At 37.8% G+C, this 19,716-nt stretch overlaps 2 protein-coding genes across 2 annotated transcripts in view; one reads left to right on the top strand and one right to left on the bottom strand.

The window, feature by feature from the left end:
* The window catches only part of LOC128869190 (uncharacterized), a 586,599-nt gene extending 568,404 nt beyond the window's left edge, over positions 1–18,195 (bottom strand). Inside the window, exon 1 of the mRNA XM_054111701.1 lies at positions 17,569–18,195. The gene's annotated coding sequence lies outside the window, so the exon portion shown is untranslated. The remainder of the gene's footprint in view (positions 1–17,568) is intronic.
* LOC128870281 (uncharacterized) lies at positions 1,490–6,599 on the top strand. Its single transcript, XM_054112883.1, has 4 exons — positions 1,490–2,420; positions 2,478–2,547; positions 2,614–4,896; positions 6,041–6,599. Exons 1-4 carry the CDS (start codon positions 1,490–1,492, stop codon positions 6,597–6,599), a joined length of 3,843 nt encoding a protein of 1,280 aa, XP_053968858.1.
* Positions 18,196–19,716: the final 1,521 nt, after the last annotated feature.

Here is a 19,716-nt window from a genome sequence, read left to right as displayed (position 1 = left end):
TTTTTTAATTTAAAGCTACCGAAACTTTGGCTTTAAAAAAAACTGTATTATTATACAAAAGAAGGTTAAAAAAGGCCACTCTGAGAAGATTTTAGTGCTAATGAAAATTAGTTGGTTTTTATAAAATTTGATATTTTGAAAATGTGAATTTCATTTTTTGCTCCTTTTAAGGTTATGGAAGAATATTAAACGTCCCTCTCTCAACTCTTCTTAAGATTGAAAACTTTTTACACATTTTAAAAGGCGTTTGAATTTACTGAATGCGGATTAAAACCATAGAGGTGTAATCGTTTCTTCCGGCCATCAATCCTTAGTGGGACATAGGGCATCAAGAGGTGTATTCATTATAAAAATAAGCAACAAATTACCAGAAAATACTAAAGAAACCATACTGACATTTTTACAAAAAGAGTACCTTATCTAGTTACATAACCTCAAATATAGCAAATAAGTCGTTCCCTTAACAAAAGAGTTTCGCTTGACAAAAATAACTTATAAATTAAATTGTACATAAGCATAACACATTTATTAAAAAAAACGCACATTCTAAAGACAATTTGTCACGCATACAAAATTCTTTAAATGATTCAATAAAAATTTGTTGTGTTAATATATTTTCTTTGAATAGGAATTTTAGTTCGTTTTTATATCCAAAGGTAGGCAATACTGCAGTAGCGAGAGAGAGATTTGACTGCCGAAAGCAGAAGAACACCAACAACACCTGCAATCGCGGGCAATGCCACCAGATGTTAAAAAAAGTAAAGCTAAATAAAACTAAGTGAATTATTGAACTAATTTAAAAAAAATTTATATTTTACAAAATTATAAACATCACTTTTAATTAGAACAGGCTAGAAAAATGTCATGAAGAAAGAACTAAAACTCTCAGACTAAATAACAAAAAAAAAAAATGCAAAATCAAGTTATGAAAATGGTAATCTGGCCATACTGGAGCTAAAATCACGTAACTCGTTGTCAAATTCGCTGAGAGCAAAGTAACGGGACCACGATAGGCGCCATCTCATTATTCTTTCCATCATGAAGGGAACCAACCTTGAACATCAGGTGATTAAAGGGGACCAAACTAGAATTAGAACCTTTAGAATTAAGTATGTGTGTATATATATAAGCAAGCCTATATGCAAAATAAAACAGTACACTTTTGGAGTTCGTTGAATTATAACGTTTTTCTCAGCATTGCCGCCGGACAAACAAACGAGTTTGTCTGTACATTTTCTGGCGCCCAACGTGGGGCATACATATAGTGTGTCTTAATTTTTAGTGGCAATCGCTGATAACGGAATAAATTCAGCAATTACATTTTTTCGCAACCGAGGATTATTATCAACTTCTGCTGTTTCGCATAAAACTTAAGTTTTACTGCAGTGATTCACCAACCACCAAATATTTTTCGGCTCAGCATTTTCATCATCTTGTCATTTCGCAAATCACACATCTATACCTTTTCGCAAAATTTGTTTGGTGAATCATGTCGCTGGAAGAAGTCAAGCAGCAGCGCTTACTAACCCGGAAAAACATGTCCCGCATAAGGACAATAGTGGAGGCAAGCGAAAGTAAAACTGGAAAAATACTTTCGCCCATTGAACTCAAGTGTCGACTCGGAATTTTAGATTCCTATTTTAAGCAGGGGTTGGGCTATCAAACGCAAATCGAGAAGCTCGATCCAGAAGACAATGGTAGGGGTGACCTGGAAGACCTCTACGTCACCATCCGTTCAAACATCCAAATGCAGCTCGGTGAAGATGAACACAATTCAACGATCCCTGAATCATCAGCAGCAATTCCTGTTTCGCATTCAAAAATACCAGCATTAAAGCTACCCGTATTCTGTGGAAGGTACTCGGAATATAAAAATTTCATCGCATCATTCATGCACGTCATCGAAAATGAGTCATCGCTGTCTAATATTGAGAAGTTTAACCATCTCCTCAATTGTTTACAAGGGCAGGCCTTGGAGACTGTGAAGGCGTTCCAAATCACCAGCGAGAACTACTCAAAGGCATTAGACAGATTAAAATCCCGTTACGACAATAGCACGCTCATCTTCATGGAAACCATCAAGTCGTTATTCGAGCTACCTTCTGCTGCAAAAGGCGGTGCTTCTCAGTTACAAAGTTTGGTCGACAACGTGTCTGCACTTTATAGTTCGCTGTTGTCAATCGGCTCTGATAAAAACATTTCGCATTTACTGCTCATTCACCTTGTAATGGACAAGGTTGATGAAGAAACGCAAAAAAAGTGGAAGGAGTCGTTAGACTTCACATCGCTACCATCTTGGGAACAGTGCGCAAAGGTTCTTGAACGACGCTGTCAGTTTTTAGAGTCAGCATCGGGCTCCCTCTCGTTTGGTGATTCTGGTATATCCAGCTATAAACAGGAAAACAGGAATAAGCCGCCACGTAAGGGCTATTCGTTTTCATGTACAAATCACTCTTGCGCATTATGTTCTAATTCAGACCACTTAATTGGCAGTTGCTCTCGCTTCAAGCAACTGGAGATTGCTGACCGCTTCAAAGAGGTTAAAAGGTTAGGTCTGTGCCTAAATTGTTTGTCTAATAAACACCAACTAGCACATTGCTCGTCCGCATTCAGATGTAAACATTGTGCTCGTTCTCATCACAGCCTACTTCATCGTGCTCCTACTTCAAACAAAATGCAGTCAGTATCGCTTTCTACATCATCACTTGAGCAACCAACGCAACCTGTAAGTACTGCAGCTACGCACACACATCAAGAAAAATCGCCACAAGACCAAGTCATACTAGCAACTGCAGTGGTGCTCATCCGAGATGCGTCTGGCTGTTTTCAATTCGGTAGAGCGCTACTCGACTCCTGCTCCCAAGTAAAATTTATTACCGAGGAGTTTTCCCGAAAATTGCGCCTCCCAAGAGAAAGGCACCACGTTGAAATCCAGAGCATTGGGGACTCGGTAACAAATATTAAATACAAGACATCAGCCATTGTCAAATCACGAATGTGTGACTATGAGACACCATTATCGTTCCATGTTACCTCGCAAATCGCTTATCAACCAGAGGCTGAATTTAATATCACATCTTGGAACTTGCCGGCTAACATTGAACTCACCGACGAAAATTTCTTTAAGCCAACACGTGTAGACCTACTCATCGGCACAGAAATCTTTTTCGACATTCTGTCTATTGGGCAAATAAAGTTAGCACCTGGGTTACCGTCACTACAGAAGACTTTATTAGGTTGGGTCGTCTCTGGCCGATATCAACGACCTACAGAAAATTCATCATCAATTTGCCTACTTTCGGTTGAAGAATCAGTGGATGCCAATTTGCAACGCCTCTGGAAGCTGGATGAACCATCAAAGGCAGACATGTGGACCACTGAGCAAAGGAATTGTGAACAAAGTTACTTGCAAACCGTGCAGAGAAACGCCGAGGGGAGAGTTGTTGTCAAGCTACCGTTTAAAGAGGCCCCTCATTGTCTTGGCCAGTCATACGCAACTGCACTTCGAAGATTTATTGCTCAGGAGCGGCGTATAACGCGCTGTCCTGACCTTCACCAACGATACATCGCATTTATGGAAGAGTATTCCCGCCTTGGGCATATGAGCATCGTTAAAAAGGTGGATTTCGATAATCCACATTACTATGTGCCTCATCATTATGTCCTGAAGCCAACTAGCACAACAACTAAGCTCAGGGTAGTATTCGATGCCTCCTGCAAGAGTACAACCCAAAGATCACTCAACGATATTCTTGCTGTTGGGCCTACTCTGCAGAACGATCTATACATCTTGCTACTACGGTTTCGATTATATCGTTACACACTTACTGCTGATATCGTAAAGATGTATAGACAAATTTTGGTGGATAGAAACGATCGCAAATTCCAATACATCTTATGGAGAAGTACGCCTCACGATGAAATACGCACTTACCAGTTAAACACGGTAACATATGGTACGGCGTCCGCGCCTTATCTCGCTGTACAGAGCCTCAACTACATTGCTGATGCATACGAATCGGATTATGCTCTCGGTGCCAGCACAATTAAAACGTCATTCTACGTTGATGATCTTTTATGCGGTGCCGATACCCTGGCAGAGCTATCGCAAATCAAATACGAAGTAACGGAGATACTAAGGCGTGGTTGTTTCCCCTTGGCGAAGTGGCATTCAAACCACTATAAATTTCGAGAAGATGACACCATGAAAGATTTAAATATCGACGAAAGTTTTACAACGAGCACTTTAGGTATACGATGGGACCAAATACGAGATATTTTCTTATTCTCTTTTCAGTCGAAACAACCTGTGAATGCACGTGGAACTAAGAGATCAATCTTATCTATTGCATCAGCGCTTTTCGATCCTTTGGGACTTCTCGCTCCGGTTATTATTACTGCAAAGATCATATTACAAGAAATATGGCTTTTGAAGCTGAATTGTGACAAGTCTGTGCCGCAGAACCTACAAACGGCTTGGGAACGATTTCTCAAGGACATAGCGCATCTGAGTACGCTCTCAGTTCCAAGGTATTCTGGATCAACAAATCACAACTCTTTACAAATTCATGGGTTTTGTGATTCGTCTATTCGAGCCTATGGCTGTGCTATTTATCTTCGCTCGAAATCAACAGAAGGCAAACCTACTGTCACCCTTTTGACTGCCAAGTCGCGTGTAGCTCCAATTAAGAAGCAATCGTTACCTAAACTCGAGTTGTGTGGCGCCTTGCTGTTAGCACGTCTACTACCAAAATTAAACCTCTATTCAACGCCAACACCACTGTGTTTCTGTGGACTGATTCACAAATTGTGCTACATTGGCTTGAACTGCACTCAGCTACCCTATCAACATTCGTCGGTAATCGAGTTTCAGAGATTCAAGATCTCACAGCAGATGTAAGTTGGCGGATGTCCCAACAAAGTGCAACCCGGCTGATATCGTGTCACGAGGCTGTACTGCACTTGAACTAAGCAGTTCAATTTGGTTTTCAGGACCATCATTCTTACAACTTGAATCCGAAAACTGGCCCAGCAATCAATGTGGCCAACTCGATATGGAAGAAGTTTCTCGAGAAAAACGTAAGTCAGCTTTTAAAGCAGTCATCGAAGAAAACTACATTTTGAAGGTGCTTGAGAGAAACAGTACATACAATCATTGCTTACGAGTTGTAGCCTGGCTATTTCGTTTTCATAAATTAACAAGCAGGCCGCTTGAAACTCACCTAGACAAAGGAACTCTGTCGCCTCAAGATTTGAAGCAAGCGCTGTGGTGCATTGTTTGGAATGTGCAACAACAGCACTTCGCTGACGAAATACGGCTGATCAACCAAAACAAAACAATTTCTGGGCAACTTAAATTTCTCAACCCGTTTCTGCAGATTCATGGTGGCTTTCGTCTACTACTAGTGGGTGGGCGTCTTGAGCTAGCAGATTTTCAGAAACACCCTATCTTATTGCCAGGAAAATGTCACTTCGTGGAGCTCTATATTCGACATTTACACATCACTCATTACCATGCAGGTGCTAAAGCACTGGTGGCATTACTACGTCTTCAATTCTGGGTCATAAATGCAAGAGATGTGGCACGTCGCATTGTGAGATCTTGCATACATTGTGTAAGATATAAGCCGAAATTATTTCAGCAGACGATGGGCAACCTTCCTGTATCACGTCTTACGCCATCAAGACCGTTCGCACGGTGTGGTATAGACTTTTGCGGACCAATTGAAACATACCTGCGCATTCGAGGCAAAGGACCATACAAAACTTATATAGCCATATTTGTGTGCTTCTCAACGAAGGCAGTGCACATAGAAATAGTATCTGACTTGTCAACAGATGCATTTCTGGCCGCACTGAAGCGCATGATCGGCAGGCGAGGATTACCAACTGATATATACTGCGACAACGCGACTAATTTTGTAGGTGCCAGCAGAAAACTTCAAGAGTTGAAGATGTTTTTATTTCATCAAAAACATCAAGAGTCAATTATAAATTATTGTACTAATCAGTATATAAATTTCCACTTTATTCCCCCTAGGGCTCCGCATTTTGGAGGCCTATGGGAGGCCGCTGTGAAGTCAGCAAAGGGTCTTTTGAACCGCAGTATGGCGAATGGTCGCCTTACCTTTGAGGAACTGAACACAGTGATGATTTCTATCGAAGCAATACTAAATTCACGGCCAATTTCACCTTTGTCATCAGACCCGAACGACCTTGAAGCCCTGACTCCAGGCCATTTTTTAATAGGTAGCTCTCTTAAAGCAATCCCAGAGCGAGAGGAAATGGGCACCAACATTGATCATATTAGCAAATGGGCTCGCACTGTTGCGATCAAACAATCGTTTTGGCGAAGATGGTCACATGAATATATAAACAGCTTGCAAGCGCGGACCAAATGGACGAGTGGTAATCCTAATGTATTGGAAGGATTGCTAGTGATTATCCAAGACGAGAACGCACCTCCGCAGCGATGGACTATGGGACGTATCATCAAGTGCATTGCTGGCAGTGATAATCGCATTAGAGTCGTCGATGTTAAAACTTCAAGAGGAATCTTACGCCGACCAGTTCATAAAATAGCTGTACTACCTGCTTGAAATACATTTCAACGGGCCCGGGATGTTTGGTCACATTATATGCGCCCTTTTTTGCCCGCATCCTTTGATCCGCTCCTGCACATGATTGGTCATATTATGAGCGCCCCTTTGACCGCATCATTTGATCCGCCCCTGCATTGCTTTCCCGCAACCTTGAACATCAGGTGATTAAAGGGGACCAAACTAGAATTAGAACCTTTAGAATTAAGTATGTGTGTATATATATAAGCAAGCCTATATGCAAAATAAAACAGTACACTTTTGGAGTTCGTTGAATTATAACGTTTTTCTCAGCATTGCCGCCGGACAAACAAACGAGTTTGTCTGTACAATATCTTTACAGCAACCTTTCAGACGTCACCGGCGGCCTCAGGTGTCTCACAATCAACAAACCGAACGTTGGCTGACACCTCCGTCCTAGCACACTTATTGCTTGTCGCAAGGGAGCCGGCATGTTTAGGCCACACCCTAAAGTCTGCAACGTTAAGACCGTTAACCTCGGCATTTCCCCACCGAACAGTTAAAACGTTTACTGTGTTAAACGATGTTCGGTGAGGTTACTTTCGCTTTAATTTTAAAATTCAATTTCACTGCGATTTTAGCACAACAAGGATCAGCACGTTCCAGTCGACAGAGGTAAGGATAATTCCGGGTCATCATACATTATCATATTATACTTACATATACATATTAGTATATTAATACATGCATTAATCGTGTCATCATACATGTCGATACATTCGTAGACACATATGTATATCCAAATATTAATAAAAAAATGATAATAACTAGAGACTAACATGCTTCTTTTCTTTTTCTTTAAAAAAAAAAAAATCATCGGAGCGACCGTGGAGGCCCCACATTTTAAACCTCGCACCTGCGTCGCCCTCCGATGATAAACAACAGGAGTAGAAGGTTATACTCGCCTTCTTTACTCGATTCTCAATGTGTAGCTTCCAATGGTGTTTGGAGTCAAGTATCACTCCAAAATACCTAAGTTCCGATAAAAGCGGGAGAACGTGATTGTTTAATTTGCGAAGTCGAAACGGTGGACGTTTATATTTTCTGGTAAATAGCACCTGCTCCGTTTTGTCAGAGTTGGTTCGGAGGCCGCAAGTGGTAGCCCAGCGACTGAGTACAGCCAGTCCAAAATCACAGCCGTGACTGAGGTAAACGGTCCCGATATCATTAAGACAAAGTCATCGGCGTATGCTACTACCTTAACCCCACCCTTATTTAGCATTATCAGAACTTCGTCAATAGCGAAAGGACACCACCCTGCGGCGTCCCCCTGTGAACGAATCTAGTGGCTTTAGCCCCTCTTGCCATCGTATTAACTTCCCTGCAGCCAAACAGGGACGAGATCCAGAGACAGATAGGTCTTTCCACCTCTAGTCTATCTAACGCAGTGACAATTACGAGACTTTCTAGAACTGTCAAATTTAACTTATGGCGAACAAAGTGTATCAAAAATTTATTGCTTCCATACCATTATGTTAACTGTGACTATCAATATTTATTTTTATTTAACACTATTTCTACCACATTTGTCAAAAAACACCTTTTAAAATATTAATTTGAAATTATTTTGTAAGTTTAATAATTTCTTTGCGATTAATGTGATGACTTTTCATATAATAACTAGTTGTAAAATTTATTTGGCGGTATCATTTTCCTTCAGGGCATCTTGGATCTAAATATATGTACATGGTATACCTATTCTTACCAAGGGGTGTCTTTTGACACCTTAACGATTTTTTTAGGGCATTCCCATTTCAGATTTAATAGAAAATAGAGAAATACGCAGTTTTGGAGTTCTGGTATTTACTTCGCAGTCACATCAATTCAAGTACATATACAATCGTACATAATTTTTTGAAATTGTCTATTTCAAGTATACTATATAAATAGTAAAATTGTTTGTAATATGGTAACACTTTTTATTTATTCTAATTCCTATCTGCTTCTAAGGACATCTAGAAAAACAACAATCAAGGAGGTATTGCAAGAAATTAATAACATAAGTGACAAATGTTCTCAGATTGATGAAGGCTCACAATCTGAAAGGGAGGACCACTTGGATGAATTTTTCGAATGTGACCATTGAATTGTTAATAATGAATATGACAATTACTCGCCAAACACTGAAGAAAAATAGGAAGATATTTTGAGTGCAAGTAGAAGACGAAAAAGAATGAGGTTGCTGACTGATTCTGAAGACGACAGTGAAGAAAATAATGAACAGGAGAATATTGAAATTGCTGTTTATGGTACAGTTAGAAAAAAATCGCACGAGGTTCGTCTCCTGGGAGGCAACCTTTTCACAAATACTATTTTCAAAGATGTATCTAGTCCAACAGGCCATGCCGAAATACTATGAAGCTTAAGATAAGCACAGCATTTCATTTATTATTTGACAAACATATTATTGAAAACGTTATAAGATGTGTGGAATTGGAAGCACGAAGAGTTTTGGGGAAATAAGTTTACCTCGAGATAAATTAGAGGCATTTATAGCTATGTCAAAAAAGTACTTTTACTAAGTTCGAGACATAAACCTGTACAAGTGGACAGTAGCAATGCATCTCTCCTGAAACAATCTATATATATAAAAATTAAGCCGAAAAAAAGTGTGCATTTGTCCGGGGTAATCTCAGCAACGCGTATAAGGAAAACAATGAAAGTTTCACACATTATTAGTGCTGCTTTGGCAAAGGTTTCTGTGAAGCTTGGTTGAAATCCGATAACGCGTGTGTGTTTAGTGCGTCGGTTAAGTGAGTGTGTTTTTGCTATTTGCCGCACGTATTTTTTGTACCGCACATAGCATTCATTAGAATTAAACACATTTCGGTCGTGTGTGTCTGGGCCGATTATTATGAAATTTGGTATATATATATATTTTTCCACGGTGAAGGTTAGTACAATATGCTTATTGATTCCACTCGCCACCAGGTGGCGCTGCCGAAGGCCAAAACGAGGACCCGGGTAACCCTAGGATGGGATGTGTTTTTACATTGTGGGTATCAAATCAAAGCTACTGATGAGTGCTTTAATACAGGGTATTTTTTAGACCTCTGAGTGACCAGGGTCTCGAGATATAGCCGAAAAGGTGGACCAAGGTACCCTTGGATGTGTTTGTACAATATGGGTATCAGATGGAAGCTGTTCATGAAAGCTTTTAAGTGAAGTAATTTTTACTGCCCGTTTCCGGGATAAAGAAAGGAGATGGAGCTGGAGATGGAAGAGGAAAAGGAATAGCTACAGGAAGAGGAAGAGGAAGAGGATGAGGATGAGGAAGAGGAAGACCACTCACAAATATACGGTTGAAGCAAATATATGTCAGTTTTTTTATTTCGCCTTTAAAAGTTTATATAAATTTAAGAAGAGTAAATAGAACTTATTTTATATCAGACTTCACGCAAAAAAGTCATTTGCACCTGAACACATAGCTGGGTTAAAGCGGAGGGGAAGAGAACAGTTCTCTTCTCCTTCTCCGCTTTTTCGTACACGACGAAGTGTATGTATCATACGATTTATGTTGTTGTTTATGTGTAAAGGGGAGCGCATCTATGCACATGCTAAACTTGAAAATAGGAGCACCGATTATTATGTTGAGAAACATAAATCAACCACGACTATGTAATGGCACTCGATTAACAGTTAAGACATTGATGAATAACGTCATTGAAGCAACAATTTTGAATGGAAAATACTCTGGTGAAGACATTTTAATACCGCGAGTAACAATGATACCATCGGATATGCCGTTTGAATTCAAATGTCTTCAATTTCCTGTTCGCCTTGCATTCGCGATTACTATTAATAAGTCACAAGCCCAAACTTTATCAATTTGTGGTATTGATTTAGAATACCCATGTTTTTCCCATGACCAACTTTATTTTTCATGCTCAAGAGTTGGTAAGCCATCGGTATTGTTCATTTATTCAACAAAGCATGGAAAAACGAAGAATATTGTATACCAAAGAGCATTACAATAAAAAAAGTAATAAAGTAAATCACATCAAACGTTTTTTAATTGCTACTACTATTCAAAACTTCTTTCATTATTTTTCATGCGCGAGAGTTTTTATAAAAAACACACAGTATTTTTCGGCTTAATTTAATTAATTAATCTAGATTTTTTTAAAGACGACCACCGGAACGGGCGGGTTTTCGCAAGTTAAATTTTACAACAGCATAAAATTTGGGGCCGATATGACTGACCAAATGGTCAAACATATATGTAATATGTAAGTCGCATAGATGGTCTATGCACGTATTTTACAATATCCCCGAATTGATCGGAATAAACACTTGGGTTCAATACAAGGTGGATTTAATAAGGTGACAGCATTCTCCCAGCTGAATTTTTCGCCGTAGGTATGGCTTACGTCAAAATGTTATGCTTTGTTTGTATGTATTGGTATGTTTACATTCGTATGTTTACATTTGCTTGCTGATTTTGACATGATGCTTGCACCAAACGCAACAACAAATACATGTAGGGTTTTACTTATATGTGATTGCTGTCACCTGTAATAAATTCGCCTTGGGTTCAATACAAGGAATCGACAAGTGAAAATATTTCACGGAGAGATTTTTTTCCCAGTTCGGAGAAGAACTTGCAACTGAGTATAAATTTAGTCATGATTGAACAACAAATATGCGACATTTTCAACAGTCTCATGTAAAAGCCACTAGAATTCGGTCTCAGTGTAAGAAATATATGTATGATACATGCGGAAGGTGCTTAGTTGAGCAACCATTCAAATGTAAAAAGTGTGGTATTGAATAAGGAAATATTTTTTTCGAGTTCTTTTATTATTGTTATTTTTTATAATGAATATTACATTTTTATGTATGCAGACCTTTTGGTCGAACAAGGTATAAACTTGTGCTAGAAATAGTGTTAAATAAATAAGTACTTAACTTGCATTCATTCTTCATTTTAGTCTTAATTTCATCGAAAATATAAAAGGTAGGAAAAAATAAATTTGATTTTCGGGTGCAGTGTACTTTAATCTACTAATGAATGAGCAAGTCTTGTATTTTGTTCACATTTGTTCATTGCTTAAAAAATTTTTCTAGCTTCCAAGCTCTCAGACATGCCATATAGTTCAATAAAACTTCAAAATCATTGTCTAAAATCGAGGACCGCAAAGTCAAGGAAAGCCTTCTACAGACATATTAATTCACAAAACGATAATTCAACTCTGTTTACTGTCTATATTTGAAATTTCCAAGCAACACCTAATTTTCTAAATAGTTCCACAACTGATTAATGGAAACGAGGATGGCACTTACATGCTCTAAATACATAAACTTCCAATCCAGAGTACTTAAAGAATCACACGGCAATTGTCTAACCTTCACAAAAATTAAGCATTTCACCAGAAGATTTTGCTTTCGGAAGGGAATTGATAAAGAGATTGAAAAATCTCTGCGATCATGCGAGTCCCGCGTCCTTATTCAAAACAACAATACGAAAGCACCGCTGCACTCCTGGGAGATACCAAATACACACTGGAAAAGAATGCATCAAGATTTCGCTAGACCATTCCACGAAATTAAAATCGTCTTTCAGTCCAAATGGAACTTTTCAAAGATGGAAGTACTTCACTACATAGTTAAACTGGATGATGAATACTCGTTAAAACATTAAACTGATGCGAACAAAGAAGTTTCGCGGACCGACTGGCAACAAAAGCGAACGAGATGCCAAAACAAAAATATGAATTAGTCTTGATGGCGACAGCAAAATTTCGAGAAAGTGTGCTCTTCTGGGTCTACCGTAAGATGAGTTAGACGAAGACGACAGGTAAGTACATCGTACAAACAGGATTTAGTAAATTGCTACAACTAGCGGAACTAGCCAGAAGATACGAGCTGCCTGATCTAGAAATTACGATAGTTATTAAGCACATGTATATAAGCGAAAGTGAATGCGCATAGGCGCATATTCAGTGGGAAGTTGAACTTGTAAGTGCCCATTTACACGAGGAGACATCTGGAAGGGAAACATTTTGTTCGGGGGTGAAGGACGGCCGCGGAAGAGAGAAGGGAATTTGTCTCCTGTACTGGCGACACGCTTTGCTCTTCTTATTCGTATTTCCAATCTTAAAGCAATTTTTGACAGTTGCTTCATTTGTTTTCTTCTTTTGTGGGAGAAGGTTCTGAGTTATGTGTTGGTTTTCAAGCAAACGGAAGATAACAAAGATGACAAACATCCGAACACTGCTTGGGAAATGCACGATTATTTTTGCTAGTAAAGTATATTAGGTATAATTTAAAATATATTATGGGGCATTTTTATGTTGAATTCTAATTTTCCCCGCATTTCTAGATACTCAAGTTAATTTTAAGTTAATTATTTATGTATGAAGTATTTTTAATTTAATTTTTTTCATTCAAGTACAACAATTTATAATTATATTTAAATAAAAAAACAACAAATTATTTATTATTTAACCAGTTTGCATTTTTCATTCATATATTTAAGAAATTGTTGACGAACGTTTTCCGCTTTACATGTAAGCGCGTGCGAGAATACACCCGAACCAGACGATGCTAAAGCATTAAATGTCAAAATGTTGCCGAAAACAATTTTGCCCGTGTGGCCGCGAATGAGACATGAAAAGAGAATTTCCAGTGTCTCCCTTCCAGATGTCTCCTCGTGTAAATCGGGTCTAAGCGAATAAACGCAAAGTAATAGATTAATAAAGTAAATAAGAGTGTTGCCATTAATTTGGGACTTTCATTTGGCAATCTAGTGATCGAACTCAAAGGAGTTATTGTAAGAGATTTATTTGAATTTTAACGTAAGCATATTCGTAACATATGGTGTAGAAGTGTTAAATTCCAAGTTCCAAGAACGGGATCGTGAAAATGACAAAGTTGAACGAACTCATGGTTCAGCAGCTTAAGAAAGAATTGCGCGTTTGTGTGGCACAAAAAAAAAACAGGAAGAAGCGTTCCAACCATTGTACTGCACATATGTTAGCGTATCCGATCGCGGATGAAAAGTTCGTTGCGGGTACAGATGCTAGCGCGTACTATCACAGATAATGAATGGGCTAGAACAAGTGATCGCATACTATAGCAGAGGCCTCGCAAAGCCGCAGATTAATTACTGCGTGACCAGACGAGAACTGTTAGCTGTGGTTGAGTATGTAAAACATTTCCTCAAATACTTGTACGGTTAACGATTCCTACTAAGAATAGACCTGGAAGCATTGAACCAGTTCAATCATCCGGAAGGACAAATTGCACGGTGGATGGAAAAGTTGAAAAAATACGACATCGAGATAGAACATCGAAAAGGGAAACAATATGGAAATACTGATGCACTATCTCGGCGACCTTGTGCTATGGAGTGTAAGCACTGTTCCAAAGTTAAGAGCTTCAGATCTCTCGTCGTATAGTTTATATCAGGGAAACAATATGGAAATACTGATGCACTATCTTGGCGACCTTGTGCTATGGAGTGTAAGCACTGTTCCAAAGTCAAGAGCTTCAGATATCTCGTCGTATAGTTTATATCAGACTAATGCAGTCCCAACTCAATGATGAGTGGGAACCAAGTGCCATAAGAAGAGGTCAATTGAATGATGCTGTCCTGGGAAAGTCATGGAAAGTCATGTATAACTAAACGCTGGAAAAGATTAAGCAGCGGTTTTCCTGGGTAAGTTGCAGATAATAAGTGAATATCAGCGAAAGTTTCAAGCAGGGAAGTCGTGGAAGATTACAGCAATACAACGCAGATTTACCATTTGAACGAGTGGCCTTAAATACTGCGGGCCCGTTTCCAACAACTGATTCCGACCACAAATATGTGCTTGTTGTTATGGACTATTTCAGTAAATTAAGTTGCATTCAGAACAAGGAAGGAACTTAGAATTCGCAGTATTCAAAGAATTCAAATAATTAAAAAAACACGTACAACACACTCGCTCCCACAATCGGATGGATTGGTGGAAAGACTCAACCGCAAATATTCAAGAGCACTTGCGAAAGGTAGTCCGGGGGATTTATTGTTCAGAAGAGATGCCCCTCCTGCAAAGGACGAAAATAGTGAGTGGGAAACAGTGCAGGATCACATGGAAGCTAATGAGTAACAAGATGAAGGATCGATTTGACCGTGCTCGGAACTCCGAAGGATTCAGCGAAGGTAGTTTAGTACTCCTTTATAGTCCGTGAAGAATGAAAGAGATTTCTCCAAAATTGCAAGGGCCTTGAGAAAGTCCATACAAGGCGGTTAAAAAATTTAATGATGTGGTGTATCGTATACAGCAAAGTAAAACTGGACAGAGAAAATCAAAGTAGTGTATCTGGAAAGATGAGCTCCATTTGAGTCAAAGGACTTGGTGCCCAATCAGATTTAAGCGGCGGGCAGGGTTGCGAACGGTGAAACGTCGCGAACTAACTGGCTATAACAGCGAGCGAGTGAGGTGCCAAAACAGACACGTATTCATCTTGATGGCGACAGCAAATAGCGAGTCAGAACTCAACAGAAGATACGAACTGCTAGATCTAGAAATCACGATAGTTATTAAGCAAACGTATATAAGCAGATGTGCATGCACATATACGTGTAAGTGAATAAAGGAAAAGTAATAAAGTGATTCACTAAAGCAAGCAAGTGTGTTGCATTAATTTGTAACTTTTTTTTACAGTCTAGTGGTCGAACTCAGATACAAGCAAAATACAATCTTTTGAAATTAAATGTACGTATATAGTAATAATTATACACTTTGCAATTTAAATGAAAAAGAAGGCGTGGAACATTTTATTGGAAGATGCCCAATAAGTTTAATAAAATATGTCCAATAAACGTAATTTAATGTTTTAAATTAATTTAAATAATATAAAGCCTTTTCCGGTTAAAAAGTAAGTGAGTGCAGACTCTGGGAAAATTGTCATGTATGGTATTTTCACATTCAATAAAAAAACCAAGTCGTTTGAAACATCCATATTAATCTATAAAACTTATTAAATAATATACATTTTCTTTTTATTTTTTAATTAAATGAATATTACATTTTTTTGAACTTCCAGGAGCAAATATTTACTGAGTAACGAATACATACGTAATTAGTTCATCGCTTGAAACATTACAAGCTAAGCCGAAGCGACCAATTGAATGTGTGATATTCCATACATAATGGCATAAATATAATTTCAAAACACCGTTGTTGTTTTATTTAAATTTGTTTTCTTTTCGTTCTTATCTGGTCACCCTATAGCATCATAAGGTAAGTTTGACGTTTTTTGTCATTAATGAACGTAAAGTGGGGTTTTAAGAACTTTAGTAAAGCGATAAAGATTTAGACATCTCTTTAACACAAAACAACAAAAGTTTCCCAAACATATAATTATTGGGTGTACTAAAAGAAATCATCGATTTCGCCATTGATGACGTCAGCGTTCAACGATTGTCGTAAGCTTAAGCGTGTGTAAACAACTCGTTATCATTATATTTTAGAGTTGTAAGCAGTGTCATCCCATATCAAAATAACCGTAATTTTATGGAAAGTTTTACTTTCTGCCTTCAATTCAAAAGAAGTTCATAAAGTGATTGTGTTAACTTGGGGTGAAGCTTCTGATATTGAAACAACGTGTTACGAATAGTTTCAACGCTACAAGAGCAGTAAGCTCCAAAACGAAGAATTAGTGGAATTACTGGATAAAAGTCCGTATTAGACAAAACAATCACAGATTTATTTAGGCAAAAACAGAGTTTTTTTTGGTATTTCCAAGGTTTCAAAGTAAGTTCAAAAATGAAACATCGAGCGCCAGTTGCAAAAATTTGTTATAGTGGTAAAACAGGTTCCATTACTACTTATATTATATCACAAGTTGCCATCGACAAGTAAAACAAGCATTTATGACTTGATTGATGTTTCGACTCATGCTGTGTATTTCGTAAAACCAACTCGCAGTGGTATATCATTGGAACCTGGTCAAACCATCAAAAAAGATCTTTACCGGAAGGTCTAGGCAATTTCAACCGTCATTGAGGGGAAAAAGTTACAATAGCAAGAAGGGCAGGATAAAATTATTTTCCAGCTCTATAACGCTTGACCACATTCCATTCAGGTCGTTAAAACGTACTGGCAAGACTAAAATGAAGTTATATAACCCAGATATTGCCTGGCGTATAACCCAGCTATTGTTCGAGAATTGGGTTCCCGCATAGTCCGCATACTACCAGAAAAATGGAGATAGAGAAGTGTGTAACCCTTTGTCCACAATAAAGCATCAAACTTCAAAAAATAGAAATCTATTTATACGCCTAATGAAGTTTTATTTCTTCATCTACTAGTATTTGACTTAGCTTTAACCCTATAAGAAGATAGTGAAGTAATTGAAAAGATTTTGATTTCAATAATCTGTCAGATAGTAAAATATTCATTTAAAAGAGTTTTAAACGAAATCTTATATTTTTGTATAACCAAAGACAATAGCAAGAATTTTAAAATGCAGTAATTCAGCTAAGTTTTAAAACATAAATCAACATTTGTTAGACAAGACATGGCAGCTCTGTTTATACGTGACACTTTTGTATGTTTTTTATATTCATTTCGGTATTTCAATTCCCGAAATGAGCGCGTGCGTAGTTTTATCCGACCGAGTACATTGCCGTGTGTATCCGTGCATGGCTTATTTTATTTTGGTCAAAATACCGCGAATCCTATTTGGTTTTTTTTGTTTTGAGTCGAGAATTTTTATGAGCTTTCAAGCAGTAATTGCATTGCACACATTAGCCGCACTTCCTTCCTCCCTCTCCCTCTATTTGCTCACATTTTTCAGCTTGCTCTAAGTATACATGAATGTGGTTTCCTTTGCATATTTTTTGTTCATTCACTTTTTAATACATTTCCTTCTAAATTTTTCTATCAAACTTATTAAAAAACACCCGAGTGTATATATCCGTTGGAAAACACAATTATGCCTTTATAGTTGAGCTTACGACATCAATTGAAACTTCCACGCGTCAATTATAAACAAAATTCCTTCCAGCTGCGTTTTCTTACAAATCGACGAATTAAGTTTTGGTATTAATAGGCTCGGCAGTATTTTCAATGTTCACTTTTAGTCTTAAATCAATCACTACACGTCAGACAGCGAACACAATATACAGGTTTATTATAGCAGCCGAAAGTATGCAACGATATTTTTGAATGTAGTTAACAACCACAGTAGCAAATTTTTGCATGAATGCATTGCTTACTGCATGGTCATTGACTAGCTCGACCTAACTTTGGATATACCTAGACTATTATTTACTGCACTGCCTTGGCCTAGTGTTGGTTACTTGGCTTATTCCATTTGGCAGGGGTGCATATGGCTGTTGTTCATTATGTGAGCACACGATTCATATTCATTTGTTCATTCGTCGGTTCATTCATCTGTCGTTTCTGTGATAAGATTACAGAGTTGCCATACCTATTTTGATTTAGTGACACTTTGTAAAGATATTTAAAATTTTTTTTGAACGCGACCTTTATATGGGAAGTGAACGTGGTTGGTATTCGATTTCGGTCAGCTTCCATACCAAGTGCACCATACATATGTATACACACTCATGTTCAATTAAAGAGGTGTACGACATTAGTCCAGGTTTGGCTATTTTTCTTTGGTTTAATTGGTATCTATACATTTTTTATAAAAGTTTAAATTACAACAAAAACCATACAATCCGTTCTTTTTTTTTCAAACTTTGTGCAAATATTATGGAAATTGAGAATTTTTGGACCAGGTATGCAGTTTTAGAGCCCATTGAATTTTAGTACAATTAAGTGCAAGTGGCTAAAAATGCCGTTGAATTTTCGCAATTTTTCTCTAGGGGAAAAATTATTCAAAATCAACGAAAACTTTGAACGGCTTCAGTCTTTGTTGGTCTAAAATTAAATAGGCAACAAAACTGCGTACTCAATATTTTTTTAAATTTTGATTCAAAATCTGAAACTTTGATTAAAATTTGTAGATTTTTTATAAGTCTTGTACAAAGTCTGAAGCTTTGATTATTACGGTCTTTGTTATGGACTGAACTATATATTTATAAAATAATAATTGAAATTGAAAAATACATTCGGGGCATGTACGTATTTAAAATAAGAGCCGTTTATCAGTTGAAACCGCATCGTTGCACACTGGAAGATTCTATGGATCTAGCTGGAACTAACCTCATTTTGAAAGTTTTGATATTGACACATTTTTTTATAAAAATGATAGACCGTGAGCGATATCTAATGCTATGTTCCCGCTTCACGTAGTTGGCTAAATAATTTGCGAATTATCCTGTTTCCTTGGCGCATTTATAATTAATTTTGGGACATTTGCTTTAATTTTTTATTATTATTATTGTTTTGAATAGAAACATTTATAAAAAATTCTTTGGTTGTTTATTAGAGCGCAGGTTAACAATTTCAAAGCAATTCTTGTTGTTTTTAAAGGTACAGATTTATGTCACTTGGATCTTTTTTACGTTTTTGGATCTTTACACGTTGGCGAGAGCGAGTTTCGCAGGTGATGGGACAATGATCTGTATGAGCTTTACGGTGACATAGCGCAGTGAATAAAGATGTAACGGCTTCGTTGGCTAGGTAATGTCATCGGGATGGACAAAAAAGCTGAGGCTCTGAAAGTATTCGACGCGGTACCAGTGGTATGGGGGTAGAAGAGGAAGAATAAGGCTCCATTTTCATTGGCTTCACTTGTTGAGTCTAACTGAAAGTCCAAAATTCTTGAACGGTTATCGCGCCAGCCAAGAAGAAGAATAAGTGTGGACCAATAAAACGAAAATATATAAAAAGCGATGTATATATAAATTTTATATGCATACATAGACATATATATATAAATATATACATATAGCGGCCGCCGAAGCTGAATAAGTTGGTGCGTGACTACCATTCGGAAGTGCTCAGGTTCGAAACCAAGTGCACGAAACCCCAATTGATAGAAAAAGTTTATTAGATTATTGTCGCTCCTCCACAGACAATGGAAAACCTCCGAGTGTATTTTTGTCATGAAAAAGCTTTTGTGGAAGAACATACAGACGCACACAACAATCAGGAGAAGGAGCTCGGCCAAAAGGTCTAAAAGGATATACCAT

This window comes from Anastrepha ludens, chromosome X (genome assembly GCF_028408465.1).
Source record: "Anastrepha ludens isolate Willacy chromosome X, idAnaLude1.1, whole genome shotgun sequence".
NCBI lineage: Eukaryota > Metazoa > Arthropoda > Insecta > Diptera > Tephritidae > Anastrepha > Anastrepha ludens.
The sequence above is the reverse complement of the archived record's forward strand: the minus strand, read 5'-3'. Positions and strand labels throughout refer to the sequence as shown.